The following is a 20545-nucleotide window of genomic DNA, read 5'->3' as shown; positions in this document are numbered from 1 at the left end:
GAGAGTGAAGAATACTGCAACCGATGGATATTCGATTTCGCTAAAAAGGTCTGTCCGGACTCAGTTCCAGCACAAAATATTCTTCGAGAAGCGTCTCCTAGCGGCGGCTCTCTGGATAGACCATTCTCAATGCTGGATTTCTCTATGGCTCTTCTTTCATCGAACAACTCCTCACCGGGAAGCGATATGATTAAATTCAATCTTCTGAAAAATCTCCCAGATATCGCTAAAAGACGCTTGCTAGATTTATTCAATTCTTTGCTAGAAAACAACATTGTACCGCCTGAATGGAGACAGGTCAAAGTAATAGCCATTAAAAAACCTGGCAAATCAGCGTCTGACCATAACTCATACCGTCCGATTGCTATGCTTTCGTGCATTAGGAAATTGTTGGAGAAAATGATCCTTCGGAGACTCGATCACTGGGTCGAATCAAATTACTTGCTATCAAATACACAGTTTGGGTTCCGCAAGAGCAAAGGAACAAACGACTGTCTAGCGCTGCTTTCCACAGATATTCAACTGGCCTTTGCGCACAAGGAGCAGTTGGCTTCAGTATTCTTGGACATTAAGGGGGCTTTTGATTCAGTTTCCATTGAAATTCTGTCAGACAATCTGCCCAACAAACAATTTGAGTTGATCAACTGCTGAATAAGCTATTTTTTAGATGAAGAAGCTTATTTTTGCCTGAATACGCTCTTATTCAAGATTCAATGTTTGTTGGGTGCACAGATGTGGACTTTCTGGAATTTTAAATAATTTCTTGTACAATTTGTTGTCAGAAAAGCAAATGAACTTTTACCTTGGACAACTGACAACTTCCAGAATTAGCTACATGGGCCTGCCCCAAGGCTCATGTCTCAGCCCTCTTCTTTATAACTTTTATGTCAAAGATATCGACAACTGTTTGCCAGAACAATGCACGCTAAGACAACTTGCAGATGACAGTGTGGTCTCCGTAAGAGGTCCAAATGCCGTGGACTTGCAAGGACCATTGCAAAATTCCTTAGATAACTTGTCTTTTTGGGCTATGAATCTAGGGATCGAATTCTCGCCGCAGAAAACTGAACTGGTAGTGTTTACTCGAAAGCGGTACCCAGCCCAAATGCAACTTAATCTTTTGGGCAGAAACATTACTCAATCATTGTCTTTCAAGTAACTTGGTGTCTGGTTTGATTCAAAGTGCACTTGGAATGCCCATATTACGTATTTGAAGCAAAAATGTCAGCAGAGGATCAACTTTCTCCGTTCAATTTGCGGCACATGGTGGGGTGCTCATCCGGGAGACCTCATAACGCTTTATAAAACAACTATTCTCTCTGTTCTAAAGTACGGCTCTTTCTGCTTTCTCTCGGCCAGAAAAAGTCACCTAATAAAATTGGAACGAATTCAATATCGTTGTCTGTGTATTGCTCTAGGCTGTATGCACTCAACGCATAACATGAGTCTCGAGGTTCTGGTAGGAGTAACACCCCTCCAGAACCGTTTCTGGGAGCTCTCTCTCAGAATACTAATCAAATGCGGAGTGACAAACACACTGATAATTGCTAATTTTGAAGAAATTCTTGGGCTGAACACACAATCTCGATTTATGAGAATCTACCACCACTACATATCATCAGATATGTGTCTTCCTTGTTTTACTCCAGACCGTGTTCACTTCACCAATCGCAGTTCCTCAATTGAATATGATCTGACCATGAAACAAGCAACTCATGGGATTCCCGATCAACTTCGACCTATTATTATTCCACGTATTTTTACTGAAAAGTACCAACAAGTCAATTGCATGAAAAGATATTTTACAGACGGGTCCCGTCTCAATGGATCCACTGGCTTCGGTGTCTTCAATGAAAACTCTAGCGCCTTCCGCAAACTTCAGGAACCTTGTTCCGTTTTTGTTGCTGAGCTGGCAGCAATCAACTTCGCATTGGGGATGATTTCCAACATGCCCGCAGACCATTACTTCATCTTCACGGATAGTCTCAGTTCGATTGAGGCTATTCGGTCGATGAAACAAGGTAGGCACTCATCTTATTTCCTTTCAAAGGTAAGGGAGCAGATGTGTGTGCTGGTCGAAAGATCATATATGATTACCTTTGTATGGGTCCCCTCACATTGCTCAATCCCAGGCAATGAGAAGGCGGACTCTCTCGCAAAGGTGGGCTGCGCGGAAGGCGAATTGTATAACAGGCAAATTTCACACGATGAATTTTACCATTTAGTGCGTCAGAGTACCTTTTCGAGTTGGCAAACCGATTGGGACACTGGAAATCTTGGACGGTGGTTACATTCAATTATTCCTAATGTTTCTTCGAGAGCGTGGTTTAAAGGCTTGGGCTTAAGTCGTGACTTCATTCGCGTGATGAGTAGACTTATGTCCAACCACTACTCGCTATATGCTCATCTCAATAGAATAAACCTCGTGGACAGCAACATCTGTCGGTGTGGAAACGGTTACGATGACATCGAACACGCAGTTTGGCAATGTACGGATAATGACGCCGCCAGAGAGCGACTTTTGAATACCCTCGAGGCCCAAGGAAGACAACCCTATGTTCATATCAGAGACGTGTTGGCAACCCGTGATCTCTGCTATATGCAGTCCGTTTATGTTTTTCTTCAAATGTCTAGTATAAGAATTTAATTCCTTTTGTCTTTTGTCTCTCTTTATTAGTTTTTGTTTGTCTTGTCCCCCCGTCTCGATGACTCTCATCGTCGCCCACTGGTCACCCACCATAGCCGGTCGAACTCCGGACGAAGCTAGAACAGCACTACCGTTCATACTGGCGACAACGCTCTGATGAGACAACGAAACCCTACCCCAAGCTCCTCCCCTAATCCATCCTTCGAAAATGTACCCTTCTAACCTCGAGTAAGCCGCGAGTAATCGGCCCAACTCCTACTAGACATAGAATTAAGTGAATTTTGTTACACACAGTGAACAATGAATTATCGGCTCCGTAAAGCTAACGCGATTGAGCCTTCCAAATAAACGAACTAGATAAAAAAAATACGTATTTCGACTACAATGTGCCTACCTAACCTACCTAACTAATAAAAACCAAAGGAGAAAAATCTATTCAACTCTCGAATAAGGAAAATCCCATCATAATGAAGTAATGAAATTGGGTTGTTAGCGGAATGCTTAAATAAAACAGCAAAAAAAGGTTATCTTCCATTTAATTCAACTTAATTCATTTTGGTATCCATGACAGATTGCAAACCCAAATAAATCTATCTGCGTAAAAAAATAAGGGTGATTTGCGGCAAAACCCGCCAGTATCGCACCCAACGTCAGTGCCTATACGTAAGGGTACTACGACGCGACTCTCAATCAAAGGAGTAACAAGTGTGCTACTATCACTGCTAGACTAGATCTTTTGTTCTCTCATGCAGTGGTTTATCAGAGAGGGGAAGCTTAGTAATCCCCATTGCCTGCCCATGACGTCATTTTATCACGGCATGAGCCAGCAACGCCGGCCATAAACCTACACTCAAAGATAAATTAAATAAAAAAAGCTTAAAAAGTATGCAGATTCCCGCTTCACCTTATTGAGTCCGAGCCATGATTACTTCGGCAGTAGTCATGCATGATTAAATTTGAAATAATTTTTCCAGTATTAAATTTTATTCTTTTTCAATACGGATATATAATCAAAAAAGATTAAAATTCAATCAAAAATTATTAAAATAGAATCAAAAATGATTAAAATTTAATCACAAAAAAGATAATCTACAATCTAATCAACCATGATTAAACTGGGATTTACATCAGATGCTTTATTTTTAGAAAGAGATGATTAATGTTTAATGATTCGATATGATTAAACTGAGTTTATTGTCAAATGGATTAAATTTCAAGCAAAATGGGAATAGTTGAATTTATCAGTGTACCGTCTCCAACACTCCACTAAAAAGCATGAAATTAAGACGCCCATGAACAGCAAGGTGCAAAAACTAACCAAGGGGAGGGAATAACTGTTAAATACATTATAAAATACATATAAATACATTCTAAAATGATATTTTAATGTGGGCTTGTTTTTAAAGCAAAAAGTGTATGATTTCAGCATTTTTTTCAAGTTTGATATCTCTGAAACTACAAATCAAGTTGAATATCTCTGAAACTACAAATCGTAGACCCCTTAAAATTTTGGGAACTTCTTAATAAAAGTGTTTGGCAAATCAAAGTTGGCACTTGTGGAGAATAGAAGAACTATGAAAGTGATGATGGTTTCAAAATTTTCCAGATTTTTAAGGAACCAGATTTAAATAAAATGCTTAATTTGCAAAATAAAGGGTGATACGGTCAAAATTTGGTCAAGGGAAAACGCGTGTAAATCGGTGAAATCGTTTATTTAAAAAATCAAATTAAATTTCTTTTTCAAGTTCAATTAGTATAAAATTCAGGAAAAATATTCAGTTAGGCTTCCGCTCTTCCAAATCCGAATTGCCGGGCCTTACGCTTGACCCCTGCCATCAGATTTTGTACAGCCACCTTGTCCACCTTCTTCGCCGCAGAAAGCCAGTTTGCCTTGAACTGCTGCTCGCCCTTAGCAGTTTTTTGGTCTTCTTTAGGTTCCGCTTGACAATAGCCCAGTATTTCTCAATTGGGCGGAGCTCTGGCGTGTTGGGAGGGTTCTTGTCCTTGGGAACCACCTGCACGTTGTTGGCGGCGTACCACTCCATGGCCTTTTTACCGTAATGGCAAGATGCCAAATCCGGCCAAAACAGTACGGAACAACCGTGTTTCTTCAGGAAAGGCAGCAGACGTTTATTCAAACACTCTTTCACGTAAATTTCTTGGTTGACATTCCCGGAAGCTATGGAATGCTGCTTTTCAAGCCACAGGTACAGATGGCTTGCCAAACCAGATATTTTTTGCGAACTTTGACAGTTTCATGTGCTTGAAAACATCTGCTACTTTTCCCCTTCCTTTTGCCGTATAAAACTCCTGTCCCGGAATCTGCTTGTAGTCGGCTTTGACGTAGGTTTCGTCGTCCATTACCACGCAGTCAAACTTCGTCAGCATCGTCGTGTACAGCTTCCGGGATCGCGCTTTGGCCGTCGTATTTTGTTTATCATCGCGATTTGGAGTCACTACCTTCTTGTAAGTCGATAGTCCGGCTCGTTTTTTGGCTCGATGCACGGTTGTAGACGATACACCCAGCTTATTTGCGGCATCTCGGAGAGAGAGGTTAGGGTTTCGCTTGAAACTACCGGCAACTCTCTTTGTCGTCTCAGCGGCTTCCGGTTTTCGATTTCCCCCCGATCCAGACTTCCTGGCTGTCGACAAACGTTCCCCAAACACTTTAATTACATTTGTAACGGTTGATTTGGCAACTTTTAGCGATTTTGCCAACTTTGCGTGCGAGTAGCTCGGATTTTCGCGATGCACGAGCAAAATTTTGATACGCTGCTCTTCTTGCTTGGACGGCATTTTGACAACTGAAGAGTGAATTCCAAAATCAAAATAGGAGCAACATTCTACACACACACACCTTCAAAATGAGGGGTGTTCAGGTTTTTTAAATGCAAAATTGAAAGAAATACGTCAAGTTGATATTGACCAAATTTTGACCGTATCACCCTTTAATACCATTTTAAGATTGCACTCGTATACCACACCGTGTAAAATTTTGAAACCATCATCACTCTCATAGTTCTTCTATTCTCCACGAGTGCCAACTTTGATTTGCCAATAGAGTATTCCAGAATCTGAGTAAGAAGAAGTAGATTTTCTTATTTTTGTCCGCCTGATTTCCTCTAGTGCCTCCGCTGGCACTGTCTGGTTGGTGTATTTGGCTGAATTAGTATCTCCCTGTCACCTTTGATTGGCTTGCGCAGTTCTTTTATATTTCTTTCTTGCATATGCATTCACAATTGCTTCACGTTTATTGAAAAAAAAGAAAACAGTAATGAGCACTGTGGAAAAACATTTAACGACTCAAAATTTTTAATGAATTTGACAAATTTTTGATGCTTCAGTTTTGCCGTCAAGGAAATGGTTGAAAAAATAATGTACAGTTTATGCAATTTTTATGCTCTGAGAAATGGGAAGTTTTTTTTTTATGGAGCCAGTTACTTTGGAAATGAATTCACTACGCGGTGTAAAACACAAAATAACCATGCTGACATGATTTCCATACAGAATATCAACGGGTATTTGCTTTGAACACAGCTCCCCAGCAGACGGTCGTGGACAGACCAGTTTATCACCATTGGAAAGCTATTTAATGTAATTTTAGATGCATTTGAATTCGTCTGCACCTATTTGTATTTTTAACCCTTCGGCTAAAAATCTCTATAATAAATTATAAAAAAACCTATCTTTATCAATGAAAGATACATAAGTCCAAAGTATGAGGAAAATTGAAGAAAGTTTCTCAATAGCGCATCGTATTCAAATGATGTTCTAGAAAGCTGTGTATTTTAGTTTGACAAACAACTTTGTAGAACATAGTGAAGTGTTTTTGGGGTCCGTCCTCAAGCAACCCTCTCTATCTCGATTAAGATGAAATATACGACTTTTATGTCTTCAAAAAAGTTGTTTGTAACAATTTTGCTATAACTATTTGCTGAAGACAATAACCCTCTATCTCGAAATTGGGAAAAAAATAAATTTTTCATCTCATTTTTAGGGGGATTAATCACAAAATTCATATCTTCCAAAGATGCAGCATGTTATAGTCGTCAATTTTGCTGAAGGCGTCATTACTCTAAATCCGCTATTAATTAAGAGCGTCAAAATGGACTTCTAAACCACTTTGCGCTGGAGAAGCAATGATGCCACATATACAGATTTATCTGTAAACATACAGATTTTTTTCAATATTTTGATACAGATACCTGTATATACAGATGGAATATTTTTGAAAAATACACAGATTTTTCAAATAAGGAGAATACATTTTATATTATTTTTTTATGTTTATCTATTCTGATAAATAATCGTTTCTTCATTTTGAGCAGCTTGTTTTCAATTTATGAGCATCAAAAATAACAGGTTTTTTTTTCTCTAAATATAATATCATTGTGTTATCTTTGAATGGACGTAGAATCTTTTAAACGGACTTATGATGTTCATGTGTTCTGATTTCTCGTTGGAAGGGATATTAATTTCCTTTTCTTTTTGTTTAATTAACCATGTCAGATGGGGACAGATACGGTATTTAAATAATAATATTTTTTTGTCAAATAGGAAAACAAGCCATAAGCAAACCCAGGAAATTTTCAGTCCGAAGCAGATTTGTCCCTCACTTCTCCTTGTTTCGAATTTTCAGACTTGTAGAAAACATACAAATTACTTTAAGTAAATCAAGATTGTAGGATTTCTAGACTAATTTAATTAATTAATTTATCTTTATTAGGGAGGCTTTCAGCCTGGGGCTGGTTCGCCTCCAGCATTTCTAGACTAAAAAAAAAGACAAATTCTTTAGAAAGTAAACTTTAGCCATTTTTTAAGATTCTAAGCATTGAACAAACTCCTTCTGAACTAGAGGTAGAGTAATGAAGTTTGGTTGAAGCTACCCAAAAATGAATCATTTTGGACCTATTTTTACCAGCGCTAATTTAGCCCAAGAAAGTCTATGAAATTTCTTCTAAAAGCGCATAACTATAAATGAAAATATTTGTTTTAATGATTAACATAATTACGGTTTTATTATGTTTTCAAAAATAGTTCACTTTTAACTAATTTTCTCATCAACATGGCTCACTTTAGAACGTCCACAAGAGGAATCTTTACTTACATTTTCAAAGTTTTTGTACAGTATAATACCATAGAGGTTACTCTAAGACCAGAAGGTCCCGAAACGTGCTAAACTTTTTGGCTCAGCTTTGGTACTATCTTCGGTCCCAAGCTAATCGATGCAACCCTCGAAACATAGGAAAATCCACGAATCCCTCATTTTGTTTGTCAAACTTTTATAGCTAATAAAAATTTGAATAGTTGACAAAATTAGTAATTTATTTATTTATTTATTCGTCACTTTCTTAAAGAGAGCATAGAGAAAGTAGATGAAGTCTCATGTAATTTGAGGCATCGCATAATGGATTTTGATCCAAGTCTAAAACTTGCTACTTCCCTAGTAGTTTCCGGAAATTGAATGGATTTTGGCTATTCTTAAAAACTGCTGGGTTGTTGAATTTTTATGTGATTCAATGGTTTTTGACCATATTCAGAAATTGGCCACTTCTCTGGAGGGATCCAAACATGCCTCCACCCTCCAAATGACTACCATTGAACTAGTTTATTTAATTCTAATGGAATTTGAAGTATCACATGATAAGTTTTATTCGTTTGAGGTCTCAATTAGCCTCAGCCCATTTAAACCGCAGCATTTTTTTTTTAATTTTATTTCTTTGATTTGTTTTTTGTCGATCTTGTTTTCCGTACTGAGTACCAATGCTACCGACGCCAGGGAGGCAGCTCCCACACCTGGACCCTCCCTACCTATCGACCCATCATAGACCGTAAACCAACGGGTTTACTTCCCTTCCGAAGGAAGACGTGATCAGAGATTTTGTGCCTCAGAAAATCCGGGCGGCGCCGACTGAGATTGAACCCAGGCCTTTTGGGGTAAGAGGCAAACACGCTTACCACTACACCACCGGCGCCGCAATATAAACCGCATATAACCGGTCATATTTCCGGAACCGCTTGAACGATTCCAAAAAATTGGTGGTCTATGTGACCATAATACTTTTCATTTAGCGGCTGTTGATTGATTTATGGCACTCGGCTCTTAAGCATACAAATGGTACTTTATACACGGACAGAAAATTGTTTGCATTGAACCAAAAAAAAACTTTAGTTGTAGGTATTTACACAAACAATTCCGGTTGAAATTATATTGCATTTTATTGTTTCGATAATATTTATTCAAATAAATTAAAAATAGGATTCTTTTGTTTTCATAAGCCACTCTTCAACTGCAACTATTGTAAAAATAACAATATTCTTTTATCAAGCCAACAATAGTTAATTTTAATTTAACATTTATTTGTTGTGTCAATTCCCCGGGCCATGAATGCAAAAAAAAACTACCAACCATTCCCTCGTGAAAACCCGGACAAAAATGTAAACAATAACAAAAAAATTCTCGTTTGATTCAGCTCTAGAGGTAAGTAAGTATGCTGCTGTTGCAAAATATAAACAGTTTTTCTTTTTTTCCTTGATTTTTTCCGTCGATCTTATTTTCAGTACTGAGTACCAATGCTCCCAACGCCAGGAAGGCCGCTCCCACACCTGGACCCTACCTATCGACCCATCAACTCATGAACCGGAGAGATTTTATGCCTCAGAAAGTTTTTTTTTTAATTTAATTGTAATTCTGTTGGTAACAAATAGAAAACAAAACATAAAAATAATCGCAAATTATTAAAAATTGAATCAATAAACATATTTTTATTTCTACTGCGTATATTTTTAGGCTTAATAAAATAAATATGATGGAATCAACAAGAAATCTCTTTTAAAAACAAACATATTTTTTGTTGACCCAGCTGCCAAATTTGACAGCTTATGTCAAAACCATAAAAGCTTTGTAAATTCGAAAAGATTTTCTTTTTGATTTAACAATCCATGGGTTTTTAAAAACAAAGATACTGGATTGTTGAAATAATAATGATTTCATTTTGCAGCCAAAACAAAATGAAATTCTTATTAAATTTACGTCAAATATTATAACGTTTAAATTTGACAGCTTACGTCAAAACCATAAAAGCTTTGTAAATTCGAAAAGATTTTCTTTTTGATTTAACAATCCATGGGTTTTTAAAAACAAAGATACTGGATTGTTGAAATAATAATGATTTCATTTTGCAGCCAAAACAAAATGAAATTCTTATTAAATTTACGTCAAATATTATTACGTTTAAAATATTTTTTCTGCGTGTATAATAGGCCCAACCATGATTCAAATTTTATTGCTGAATAAAAACTTTCAATAAAATCCTATTATGAGAATTTTATTCATTCTTTAGTATAATTAGAAACTGGAAAGGTAGACTTTTTCGCCAAACCCAAAAAAAATGTCATGCCCATATGTTATACATTAATGTCCCGATTTTGCCAGCGCCTCCGCGCATCAGACTTTACTTGTTAAATAATTTCAGATAACCGGAATTCAAAATCTTTCTCAAAATCTCATGTTCAAGGCATGCTTGAATGCAATAAGACCACTGAAAATGCACATGGAATTCGTAGAACATTAGAAAATATTTTCAAAAAGGGGGCTGACAAAATCGGGTCATTACTGTATTCATAGAAAAAACACGGCACATATTTATACGCAGTGCGAAAATGACATAAATAGGTCCACCCAAAATCCATTACATTAAATAAAATTACATTTCAATTACACTAGGTGCTCCAGCTACTACAGTAACTTACCAGCCATAATTGTTATGATATATATCTAAGTGTTTTTACATTGTTCCTGCCTTAGAAATTCAGTATTTAAACAGATTTTTTAAACCTGCATGTCAGTATAACACATCTAATAACTAAAACTAATTATATTCGAAATTAATCATTGCAATTGAGGATTGCAATGATTTTTGCCTGAAATTATTAATTATTTTGTTGGACATTTGTTCTAAAGTCTCCACATTCAAAATTCTATGTACCTCGGTAGTACTGTACCAGGAAGATAACTTCAAAATCATTTTCAACACTTTGTTCTGAATACTTTGAAGTGTTTTTTTCCTGGTAGTGCAACAACTAGACCATATTGGCACAGCGTAAAGCATGGCCGGTCTAAAAACTTGTTGAAATATTAGAAGTTTATTCGTCAGGCAAAGTTTGGATTGCCTATTTATAAGAGAATACAAACATTATATATTTATGTTACATTTGGCTTGAATGCCCTCAATGTGATCTTTAAACGTTAATTTTTGATATTTCACTTGGAAATTGTAACTCAGTTCATAGTGACTATGTGACTACTACTAGGTTTGAAAAAGGAAGCTCTAGGATTATGTGGAAATAGTATAAGTTGAGTTTTGGAAGCGTTGAGAGAAATCTTCCATTTTTGTAATAAGAAGAGAAAAATCTAAACTTTTCTGCAGTCTGCTGCAAATAACAAGAAGGCTTGCGAAGAAATGCCCGTGTCATCGGCGAACAAAGATTTGTGGCAACCCTGAGGCAAATCAGGGAGGTCCGAAGTGAATATGTTATACATTATAGGCCCAAGAATGCAACCCTGCTCTAACAGGTAGTCATTCAGATTTGGAATTTTGAAAATTTACCTGCAGAGTTCTGTCAGTTAAATAATTTTAAACTAATTTCATAATATAGAGTATAAAATTAAACTTTTTCAATTTAGCAATCAAACCTTCATGCCAAACACTGTTGAATGCTGCAACTCCAATTGAGCAGCCTTCAGATTTGTTTGAACGAATTATATTGGTAATTCTTAAGAGTTGATAAGTAGTTGAATGCCCATAGCGAAATCTAAACTGCCCATCTGCAAAAATTGAGTTCGTATTGATGTGAAGCATCATTCTATTTAAAACTATCTTTTCAAAAAGTTTACTTATTGAAGTGAAAGCAAATTTATTGGACGGTAGCTAGATTTTTATCAGCTTCAGCTAGATTTTTATCAGGCTTCAAAATTGGAACAACTTTTGCATTTTTTTTTTCATTTATCATGAAAGTATGCCCAATGGATACATCTGTTAAATAATTTTACCAAGAAAGACAAGGTGCTCTCTGGGAGTTTTTTATGTGGATGTAGAAAATACCATCATCACCTGGTGCTTTCATATTCTAACACTTTTTAGTTGTAGATCTTACTTCGTCCAAATCAGTCCCCCAGGAATCATCAAAAATATTTTCCTGAGAGAAAATATTCAGTTAATCTCGAGCAACCCGATTCTCAATAGGACTAGAAAGACCCACACTAAAATTATGGGAACTCTCGAATTGCTGATCAAAATTTTACCACCTTCTTTAAGCGCTGGAATAGGCTTTTGAGGTCTTTTCAAAAAATTTGTGAGTTTTCAAAAGGGTTTGGAACTTGGGTCTAACTTAGAAACATTATTTTCAAAAGTTTTGTTCCTCAGGGCAGAGAATCGCGTTTTAATTTGTTTTTGCAAATCCCGCCAGATAACTTTCATGATCGCGTGTTCTTGATATTGCCTCCTACGGACATTTTTAAGACGGATCAAGAGCTGAAGATCGTCGTCTATTATAATTGAATCGAATTTAACATCGCATTTTGGTATTGAGGCTTCAACTATAGAAGTAGTTAGAGATTCAAGAGCATAATTAATTTCATCTTTGGTTTGCAAAGGAATTTTTGGATCAAAGCTATATACCATAAATGTTCGATATTGCTCCCAACCATAGAGCTGCTCTATGGTAATTGAAAATAGAGCTGTTGGGATTAGAAATTATTTCTTGGGATATTTCAAACGATACTAGAAGGTGATCAGAACCGAAGCCAGCGAAACATTGAACTACTTAAAAATTTAAGATTAAGTATAATAGTCATAAATGCATGACATAGGGGAACGGGATGTAATTTTGGCCTAAATTCCCCTAATTTGGGCCCATACATAATTTCAGCAATCGCTAAATTTTCAATAGCGACCAAAAATATCCATAAGTACCGTCCCAATGACGTGTTCATCTAGAAAAAATGGATAAACATTTTTAGCGATGGGCCCAATCTTAGATCCATAAGCCAACATTAGAGCCATTTCCCCTACATCAAGCGTAGTTTTACGTCATACTGCGGTCGTGTCTAGGACACAACCCTTTATTTTTACGACATCAACACTGAACGTCTGTTCAAGGTTGTCTTGAAAAGTCTGCTCTCCCTGGATCAGATCAAAGTTGATTTGAGAAAATTACATGGAGTTGAGCCTGTCCAAGTAATCAAAATGAAAATGAAATCCCGTGCTGACGATTCGGGCAACGGGCTTTCTAATGATTTTTATTTAGTTCACTTGAAGTCTAGTGCACTAAACAACCTTAAGGTCTTGGAAGTGGGAACACTTAGGGAAGACTGGAGGAAATTTCCAAAACCTCACCCACTGCCGTAAGTTCCAGGGATAATGTCAAGGAACAAAAATTGCTCCATTAGTTTTAGTTTTTAGTTTTAAGGTGTAAATTTTTATACTGACATGCAGGTTAAGAAAATCTGTTAAAATACTGAATTGCCAAGGCAGGAACAATGTAAAAAAATAGATGAAAACCCCAAGATATATATCATTGCAATTAGGGCTGGTAAGTTACTGTAGTAGCTGGAGCACCTAGGTTAAAATGAATTTGGAACGCATAAACAGTTAAAAAATCATACAAATTTCATTCATAGTTCGAACTTTCCTTTATCGACAGAAATGATTGTAGTACCGTTGTACTCATGGGCCTGACACGCCGCCATCTTTTTGTAGCCAGCATAAAAACGTGACCAAATATCAATCTGAGCGGGCCCAGAATGTGGGCCCGCGGCTATGCTTGTTATGGTTCCTTGTTATTAGTAGAGATAGGGGCGCCACCAAGGTAGTTGTACTCCTTTAATCCAGAACCACAATCGACGTCTAGGTATATTAAAGGAGTTTACCGGTACTACAATCATGTCTTCAATTGTATTACCGATTTCTTTTGAACTTTAGAAAATAAACGAAACACTTTTTTTATTATTTCTATACCTATCCCGTGTTACGTAAAACATCGTTTCGTTTTAGTTGTGTACCAGACTTTAAATGGAGATAAAACAATCTACGTGGACTTCAAATTACAAGCAAGGGAAAAAAGGAATTTAGAGGTGCTTGGAAAAGTTGCCAATTCAACTGTAGAGGAAAGGATGCAGTATTCTGAAATACCCCGTGATCCTTCAACAGATAGTCTACGATATAAGGAGGTAGGTAACAAGTACAATAAAACAAATATATATTTATTTTTATATTAATGATTATCTCTGATTTTAGTATTCCGATGGAAACCTCCATAATCCGAATGCACGAGATGAATCACCACAAAGTGATATTTCCACAAAAAGTGGTCCAGGACTTCCTCTTATTAGTTCGTTTGAAAATAACCATGCCATTATACATCAACCAAGTAAATGTCAATGTCGCAAAAAACCCTCAATAGCTTCCATAGGGCCAATTGATGCAATAATCGACCGTAGTAGGGCGACTACGTACAGGTAAAGTATTGTCAGATCATGCAAAATGTGTACACAATTTTTTATAAAAAATGAATGTATCTTAAAGTTTTAAGATCATAGTTTGGGACCTGTAGTTTCATAGTCTGTGTGGTTTAATATATTTCATCGTGATTTAAAATATGTTTTTCTTAAACAGATGCTCGGCAACGGTCAAAAATAACACTATGCCATTAAACCTGGAGGCTCACCCTCCATTTGGTAGCTAAGGGTGTTACAAAGAAAAACTACTATGTGACGAAAACTCTGGAAAACGAGTTTCAGCGATTAGATTTTTTCAAAAATAAAGTCATATTCCTATTAATGCCCCTATGAAACCTAACCCCATATTAATTAATTTTTACGCATTTCTTGGAGCTAAAACAATATAAGAGAAACTAGTAATGTCAATTTTAACGTAGAACTTTTTTTTATATGGTGTACCTTTTGCGTTTGGTTTTGAACGCTTATAACTCTCTTATAACTTATAGAAAGAAAAAAATAACCATTGATTTTCAACAATATACTATTAAAGAATTGGAAAATGTCAAGCATAGTCAAAAGCATCATAATAATCAATAAATCTAACAGTTACGTGCATGAATCCATGATGGACATCAAATAGTTGGTATCAAACGAAACAAGCCGACGTCGCATTTCCACATAGCGAATAAATTGACAGGAATTCGAATATCATATGGATTTTTGCAAAACGATGTTCTTTAAAATTTCATATGATTACGATTATTTTTTTTTAAATTGAGTGTACCCAATGAAATATACTTTAAATATGCATAGTATGCAGCTTAGCCACCAGAAATTGGTTAAAATTTAATTGATTTTCCAAATGAAAAATAATAATGAAAAAAAAAACGGTGCAGCTGGGATCGAACCATGAGCGCTGAGATTACGATGCCCATGTCTTGACCACTTGTCTGTCAACGCTTGAGAAATGGAAAATGCTAAAGAGCAGTCCACGTTATATGACGAATCGGAAAAACTCGACCTTCTCCAAATTGTATGACACTGTGCATAAAATTTGGACATTTTGGATCTTGTAAAATTTTCAAAATGGCCTATGAAATTTTTTTTAAAGTTGATTGAAATGACGTCTGAGACAAAGCTGTAGAAAAAAAAAATAATGGGAAAAATATTAAAAGAAAGTTTTAAGTAATCTGAAGTGAAAATAAAAAATAAAATAAACGCAAATATCTCAAAATATCCTTGATGATTTTTTAATTATTATTTAAAGTATGGACACTTGAACATTTACAAAATTCGTAAAACGAAAATTTTGGTGAATATTTTGAACTATCGTTAAATCCTTGTGTTGTGTAGTGTAACGTATACTCCAGAACATTTTAAATATTTGTATGTGTAAAAAATATACAAAAAAGCCTACTATCAAAAAACAAATAAAAAATTTAGCATTTTTTTACATTTTTAAACAATAAACAATATATAGGGTAGAGAACTACTTCGGCCTAATCGCCCATTTGGGCCTATCGAGCAGAAAACTTCAAATAAATTCATGATTTCAGAGTTAACAAGTCAATTACGCGTTTGGTACGATACTTTAGTTAATAAGCTACCGAACGAAGTCAATAAGAACGTGTGGTATGAAGATTTGCACCCATTATTCTCAAAAACAAAAGAAGCGCTCCGATGGAATCAATTTTTATCTTCATCCGATAGGCCGAAGTGAATTCATTGGCGTTTAAATGGAGTTTCAATGCGTTAGGCCGAGTTTAGAATCCGTAGGCCGAGTTTGGCGTCTAGAAGCAGTGTTAGACTTTTGACAATATCTCAACGATTGGTTTCTTTTTATCAAATCTTACGGTACGTACGGAAAGGTAAATAAATTTGGAAGCCATCAGTGATAATAAAATTCCGTTTGGTGCTAAACTGCGCTAGATTAAGAAAGACTAAGTGCGGGTTGTGCTTAATAGGCCGGAAATGGGGTAGTTAACCCTATTAAAAAAATTGCTTATTTTTCCCAGAGAGACATTTAGACAGACACACTTATTATACTGCTATGAATTGACATGCAGCATAATTCTTTTACCTCGAATATTACGATGGCCTTTAGAACTGGATTCCGGGACCCCCAAAACCGATGTAAATGTAGCCAGATGTCATCGTATATATGATAGTTAATACTTTGTATGGTTGAGGCATGTAAGAGGTGCTTTACCTACCTTGCCATTCAGGGTCGTATATACAATTGATCTCCAGGAGAAATTGCAATGGGGCAGACTTTCATCCCAATATTGGTGGAAAGGCGGAATTTACAAAAAAGATGGCGGAAAACAAGATTTTCTTTACAAAACAAAATTTGAATACATATTCAGTTAAAGTTTAGACGGCCAGACATTTTTATTTAGACAAAACCCAGATAATTAGGAAAGCTGGGCTTCTTCTTTCTTTTTTTTTGGTTAACCTTTACGCATTGTTCGAATTTCGTGAGCTCACCGTTGCGGCCGTTTGATGGTCGACATGCTGGGACATCGGGACTGACTGCTACCGTTGAATCTCCGGAACACAGCGACTTCTTCTTCTTCTTCTTCTTCTTTTTCTTCGGGGTTTCTTTGCTTCAGCACTGTTCCCACAATTAACAAGGGAATCACTAGCGTGACGGTAAGGCTCTCATAATGTGGGCCAGTGTGTCCGGGGAGTGGTACAGTTCGTGTATACACTGTTCTTCTTTAGTGGTCATCAAGCGAGCTGCACCACCATTTGTGAGACGGACAGTCACAGTCTTTACGCAATACCACTATTTTCACTGTCCGCTCGACCACTGTACATTGTTCACTTCAACTGCAGTTTTTTTTTTAAATGTTCACCACTAGCTCGCTTGACCTATTCGTGCGTTAACGGTCAATGCGGTATAACGCGGCTAAGACTAACGTCTTACATTTGGGGTGCACTTTCTTAGCCGTTCGTGGTGATTTACACAATTGACCCGCACTAATTAATTTTTTTTAAAGCTTTTAAGTTGTGTGGTATTATCGCTGTTTTTTTATTACTTTAATTTGTAAGGTTTAAGATTTAGATTTTCAATTTTAATCTATACTTAAGCGCAAACTTACGCGGAACTACTACGGTTAGTTTTTGACGTCCTAACTCGCACAACCGTCACTTGTCTTCACTCCGCCGGACAAATAAAATACAAAAAAGAGCCCTGACTCTATTCGACCGCCCCTTTTTATAGCAGTCGATGAGTCAGCGCAATTGAAGCGACCCCATCATGATTATCATCACAACACACACAAAGATGACGACGATGACGATGAATCGCGATGATGAACGAATGATGACAGCAGCGATGACGGAACGATGACGGAACGATGACAGGCGTGATGACGGTACGAAAACTTACACACTAAAATGGTTTCGGTTGGTATCATAAACAAACTACTCATTTACTCCGACAAAGTGGCTGCATGCATAGCCTTAACAAATTCAAAATCCCTAACACTTGCTTCCGCGAATAAATAAATAAATATGAAAAATATTGAATAAATAAATAAATATGAAAAATATTGAATAAATAAATAAATAAGTAAATAAAGAAATAAATAAATAAATATATAAATAAATAAATAAATAAATAAAAAAATCTAATATTTACAGCCGGAGTAATAACAAAAATCAAAACAAATATTTTGATACACGAGATACCAACCAGGAAGTATACAATTAACTGATTTTTTTAGAGGTCTGAAGGACCTCCATCTAAGCCTCTGGTAACTGGTCTAGCCACGGTCACCGTCTGAGGTGGGCATTACATGTGCCATCTTTTAAATATACAGTTAATTATACACACCCTTAAGCTACAAAATGAAAAATAAACGTCACTCAAACACTATACAAAGCGGAGACAGACATTTATTTGACATTCGAGTACCAGGGAAATCTTAGACGACACAAAACATAAATATTTACAATTTTTCAGTGTGTCTAAACCTCCAACTGGCCTTTCCATCAAACAATTTATTGTGACCCGAAAGTCGTCGGTCACAATCTTCCCGGAGTCGGGGTAAAAAAACGAAGTTTTTTTTTCTGTCAAAATCGGGACGATTTTTGGATCATCAAACAATTCGTTGCTCTGATAACGAAAATGTCACTGTCGAGATTGTTCTGTAGTGCGTCAGAAAAAACCGCGATTGTAGCCACCGTCACAGTTGTTGAGTTCAATTACAAATCATTAATTTTCACCTCAACCGTTTGGGTTGATTTTAAATTATTTCTTTAGAGACCAAACTGCTTTCTTCGTCTCTTTCCATATCTACTGTCACAAAAATCATCTTGGACAACAAAACTCTTACCATACTACCTCATTCATGCTTATTCATTCATACAAATACATTCAGAATCCCCCGCATTCATAATTCCATTCATTCGCTCAATTTTACAAACTAATTGCCTTATTAATGCTAGTTTGTTTTGAGCTTTTTGGTATATCTAGAATTTACGAATACGTGTAGGGCGCCCTATAACTAATTTATCATAATATTACTCTCCTAGGATAGAGTGACTATGATCTTTAGTTAAATTAAAGTTGAATGTACTCACTCAGTTCACATTTCATTAAACTCTCTTGCTTTTGCAAGTGAAAAAGATTGAAATTGCGTTGAATGACGTAATTCTAATTTAGAGTGCATTCATTCGGAAATCCGACATGAATGTGGCTGCGTGCGTTCATTTAGACACACCCCTACACTCTGGGTGCTGTCATTGAACATCTGTCAATGAACTCGTAAACGTGATGATGGCAACAACAAAACGTAGAAAACTGATGACGGACTGGAACATGATGCTGCAAATTATGTGATTTTACTGGTAAGTATGTTGCTAATCCCATAAGTTTTGTTTTATTTTTAGGAAAACCTTTCGGAAAAACGATCATGATCCAAAATGCGACGGAATATTCGTTATCTAGGCTTGAAGATTACGTGGACATACATTTAGTACTGTGTTGTTCATATGTATCCCTACGATGACGAAATAAACCTGTGTTGAAAGCAGCAATAGTGTTTGATGTTTGGCTAGAGGCAACGAAAAATTATGAGATCCTGGGGCAATTATCCGGGTTTTAAATGAACGGCTGGCCATATACCAAGACGTTTTCCGGTCAAATCCTCCAGCTCATACGACGATGAACCAATCTTCTTCATGACGCGACAAGGAAGGAATTGTGGACCATATTTCGCATTATATTTCTCTGCGGCATTGGATAGCTTCATGTTCTTCCTGTAAACAAGTTGACCATCTACAAACGACTTTGCGAACTGGCGATGACGAAGATTATAGTGATCACGAGATGTTTGATGTGCTTTTTCGAGGTTTTTGGAAACCAGTTCGTAAATCCTGGTGAACATTTGCTTCCTTCGTTCGTTGGACTGTTCTGCAGTTAGATTTTCATCGTGACGTGCAAGCTTGTGATCTGCTCCAGTCTCCGAAAGTTCGTGACCGTGCGTGATGAAATAAGGTGTGAACCCTATGGACGAATGCATACTTGTGTTCAAGAGCATTTCAATCTCAGCAGTGCGGGTATCCCACAGACGTTGGTCCTCTTTTACGTAAGTGCGGATAGCTGTGTTAATTGTCCGATTGACTCGTTCCACGGGATTCGCTTGGGAATGATACCGGGAATTGAGCCAGTGCGTGATATTGAACTGCTTCAGCAACTCCTTAAATTCTTTGGACACAAAGCAACTGCCGTTGTCTGTGATGATGACTTCGGGTGCAGAGTTTCTGAGGATCCATTGCTCCTTTAGAATGGTACAAAGACTCGAACTGCTAATGCTGCGGACTGGTTGGATCATAACCCACTTGGAAAAATAGTCCGCGACGACCAAAATATGTTGGTTTCCTCGACGGCTTCGTGGCAGTGGACCTATATAGTCTGCGGATATGATCTGCCAGGGACGATTAGCAATCCTCATGTTACCCATTTCAGGAGTTACCGGTATCGATGATGGTTTTACCTCTTTACAGGTGCTGCATTTCTGAACGTACTGCCGGATTTCACCTGCCATCTTTGGCCAATAGTAACGCTGCCGGATTCGAGCTATCGTTCGCTCGTACCCTGGATGAAAACACGAATCGTGACAATCGTTCAGTATGCCGTGTTTCTCCGAGGATTGTGGAACAATTTTCCATTCAAATCGGGAATCACAAGGATTATCAGGAACCGAGATGAACTTGTATAAACGATTATGTTCCACCTTGAAATCAACATAATCATCTGGCTGACTCAACACCTTGTTAACCATAGTGGAGTACCAGGATGAATCTGCAGAATCAACAACGAGTGCAATGCTTCTTGATAACGCATCTGCAACGACGTTATCTTTGCCTTTGCGGTGTATTACGGTCAT

At 37.0% G+C, this 20545-nt stretch overlaps 1 protein-coding gene across 3 annotated transcripts in view; it reads left to right on the top strand.

The window, feature by feature from the left end:
* RalGPS (Ral GEF with PH domain and SH3 binding motif) overlaps window positions 1-20545 on the top strand; it is a 156688-nt gene that overhangs the window by 27895 nt on the left and 108248 nt on the right. For all 3 annotated transcript variants that reach the window (XM_065238291.1, XM_065238292.1, XM_065238293.1), the window contains exons 2-3: window positions 13702-13877; window positions 13945-14165. In XM_065238291.1, coding sequence (XP_065094363.1) covers window positions 13821-13877; window positions 13945-14165 — 278 coding nt within the window. In that variant the 5' untranslated portion in view covers window positions 13702-13820. The remainder of the gene's footprint in view (window positions 1-13701; window positions 13878-13944; window positions 14166-20545) is intronic.

This window comes from Ochlerotatus camptorhynchus, unplaced genomic scaffold, assembly GCF_037179485.1.
Source record: "Ochlerotatus camptorhynchus isolate MF236.1 unplaced genomic scaffold, CSIRO-AGI_Acam_v1.1 ptg000749l, whole genome shotgun sequence".
Taxonomy (NCBI): Eukaryota; Metazoa; Arthropoda; class Insecta; order Diptera; family Culicidae; genus Ochlerotatus; species Ochlerotatus camptorhynchus.
Note: the sequence above shows the minus strand (reverse complement) of the source record. Positions and strands in the feature narration are given on the sequence as shown.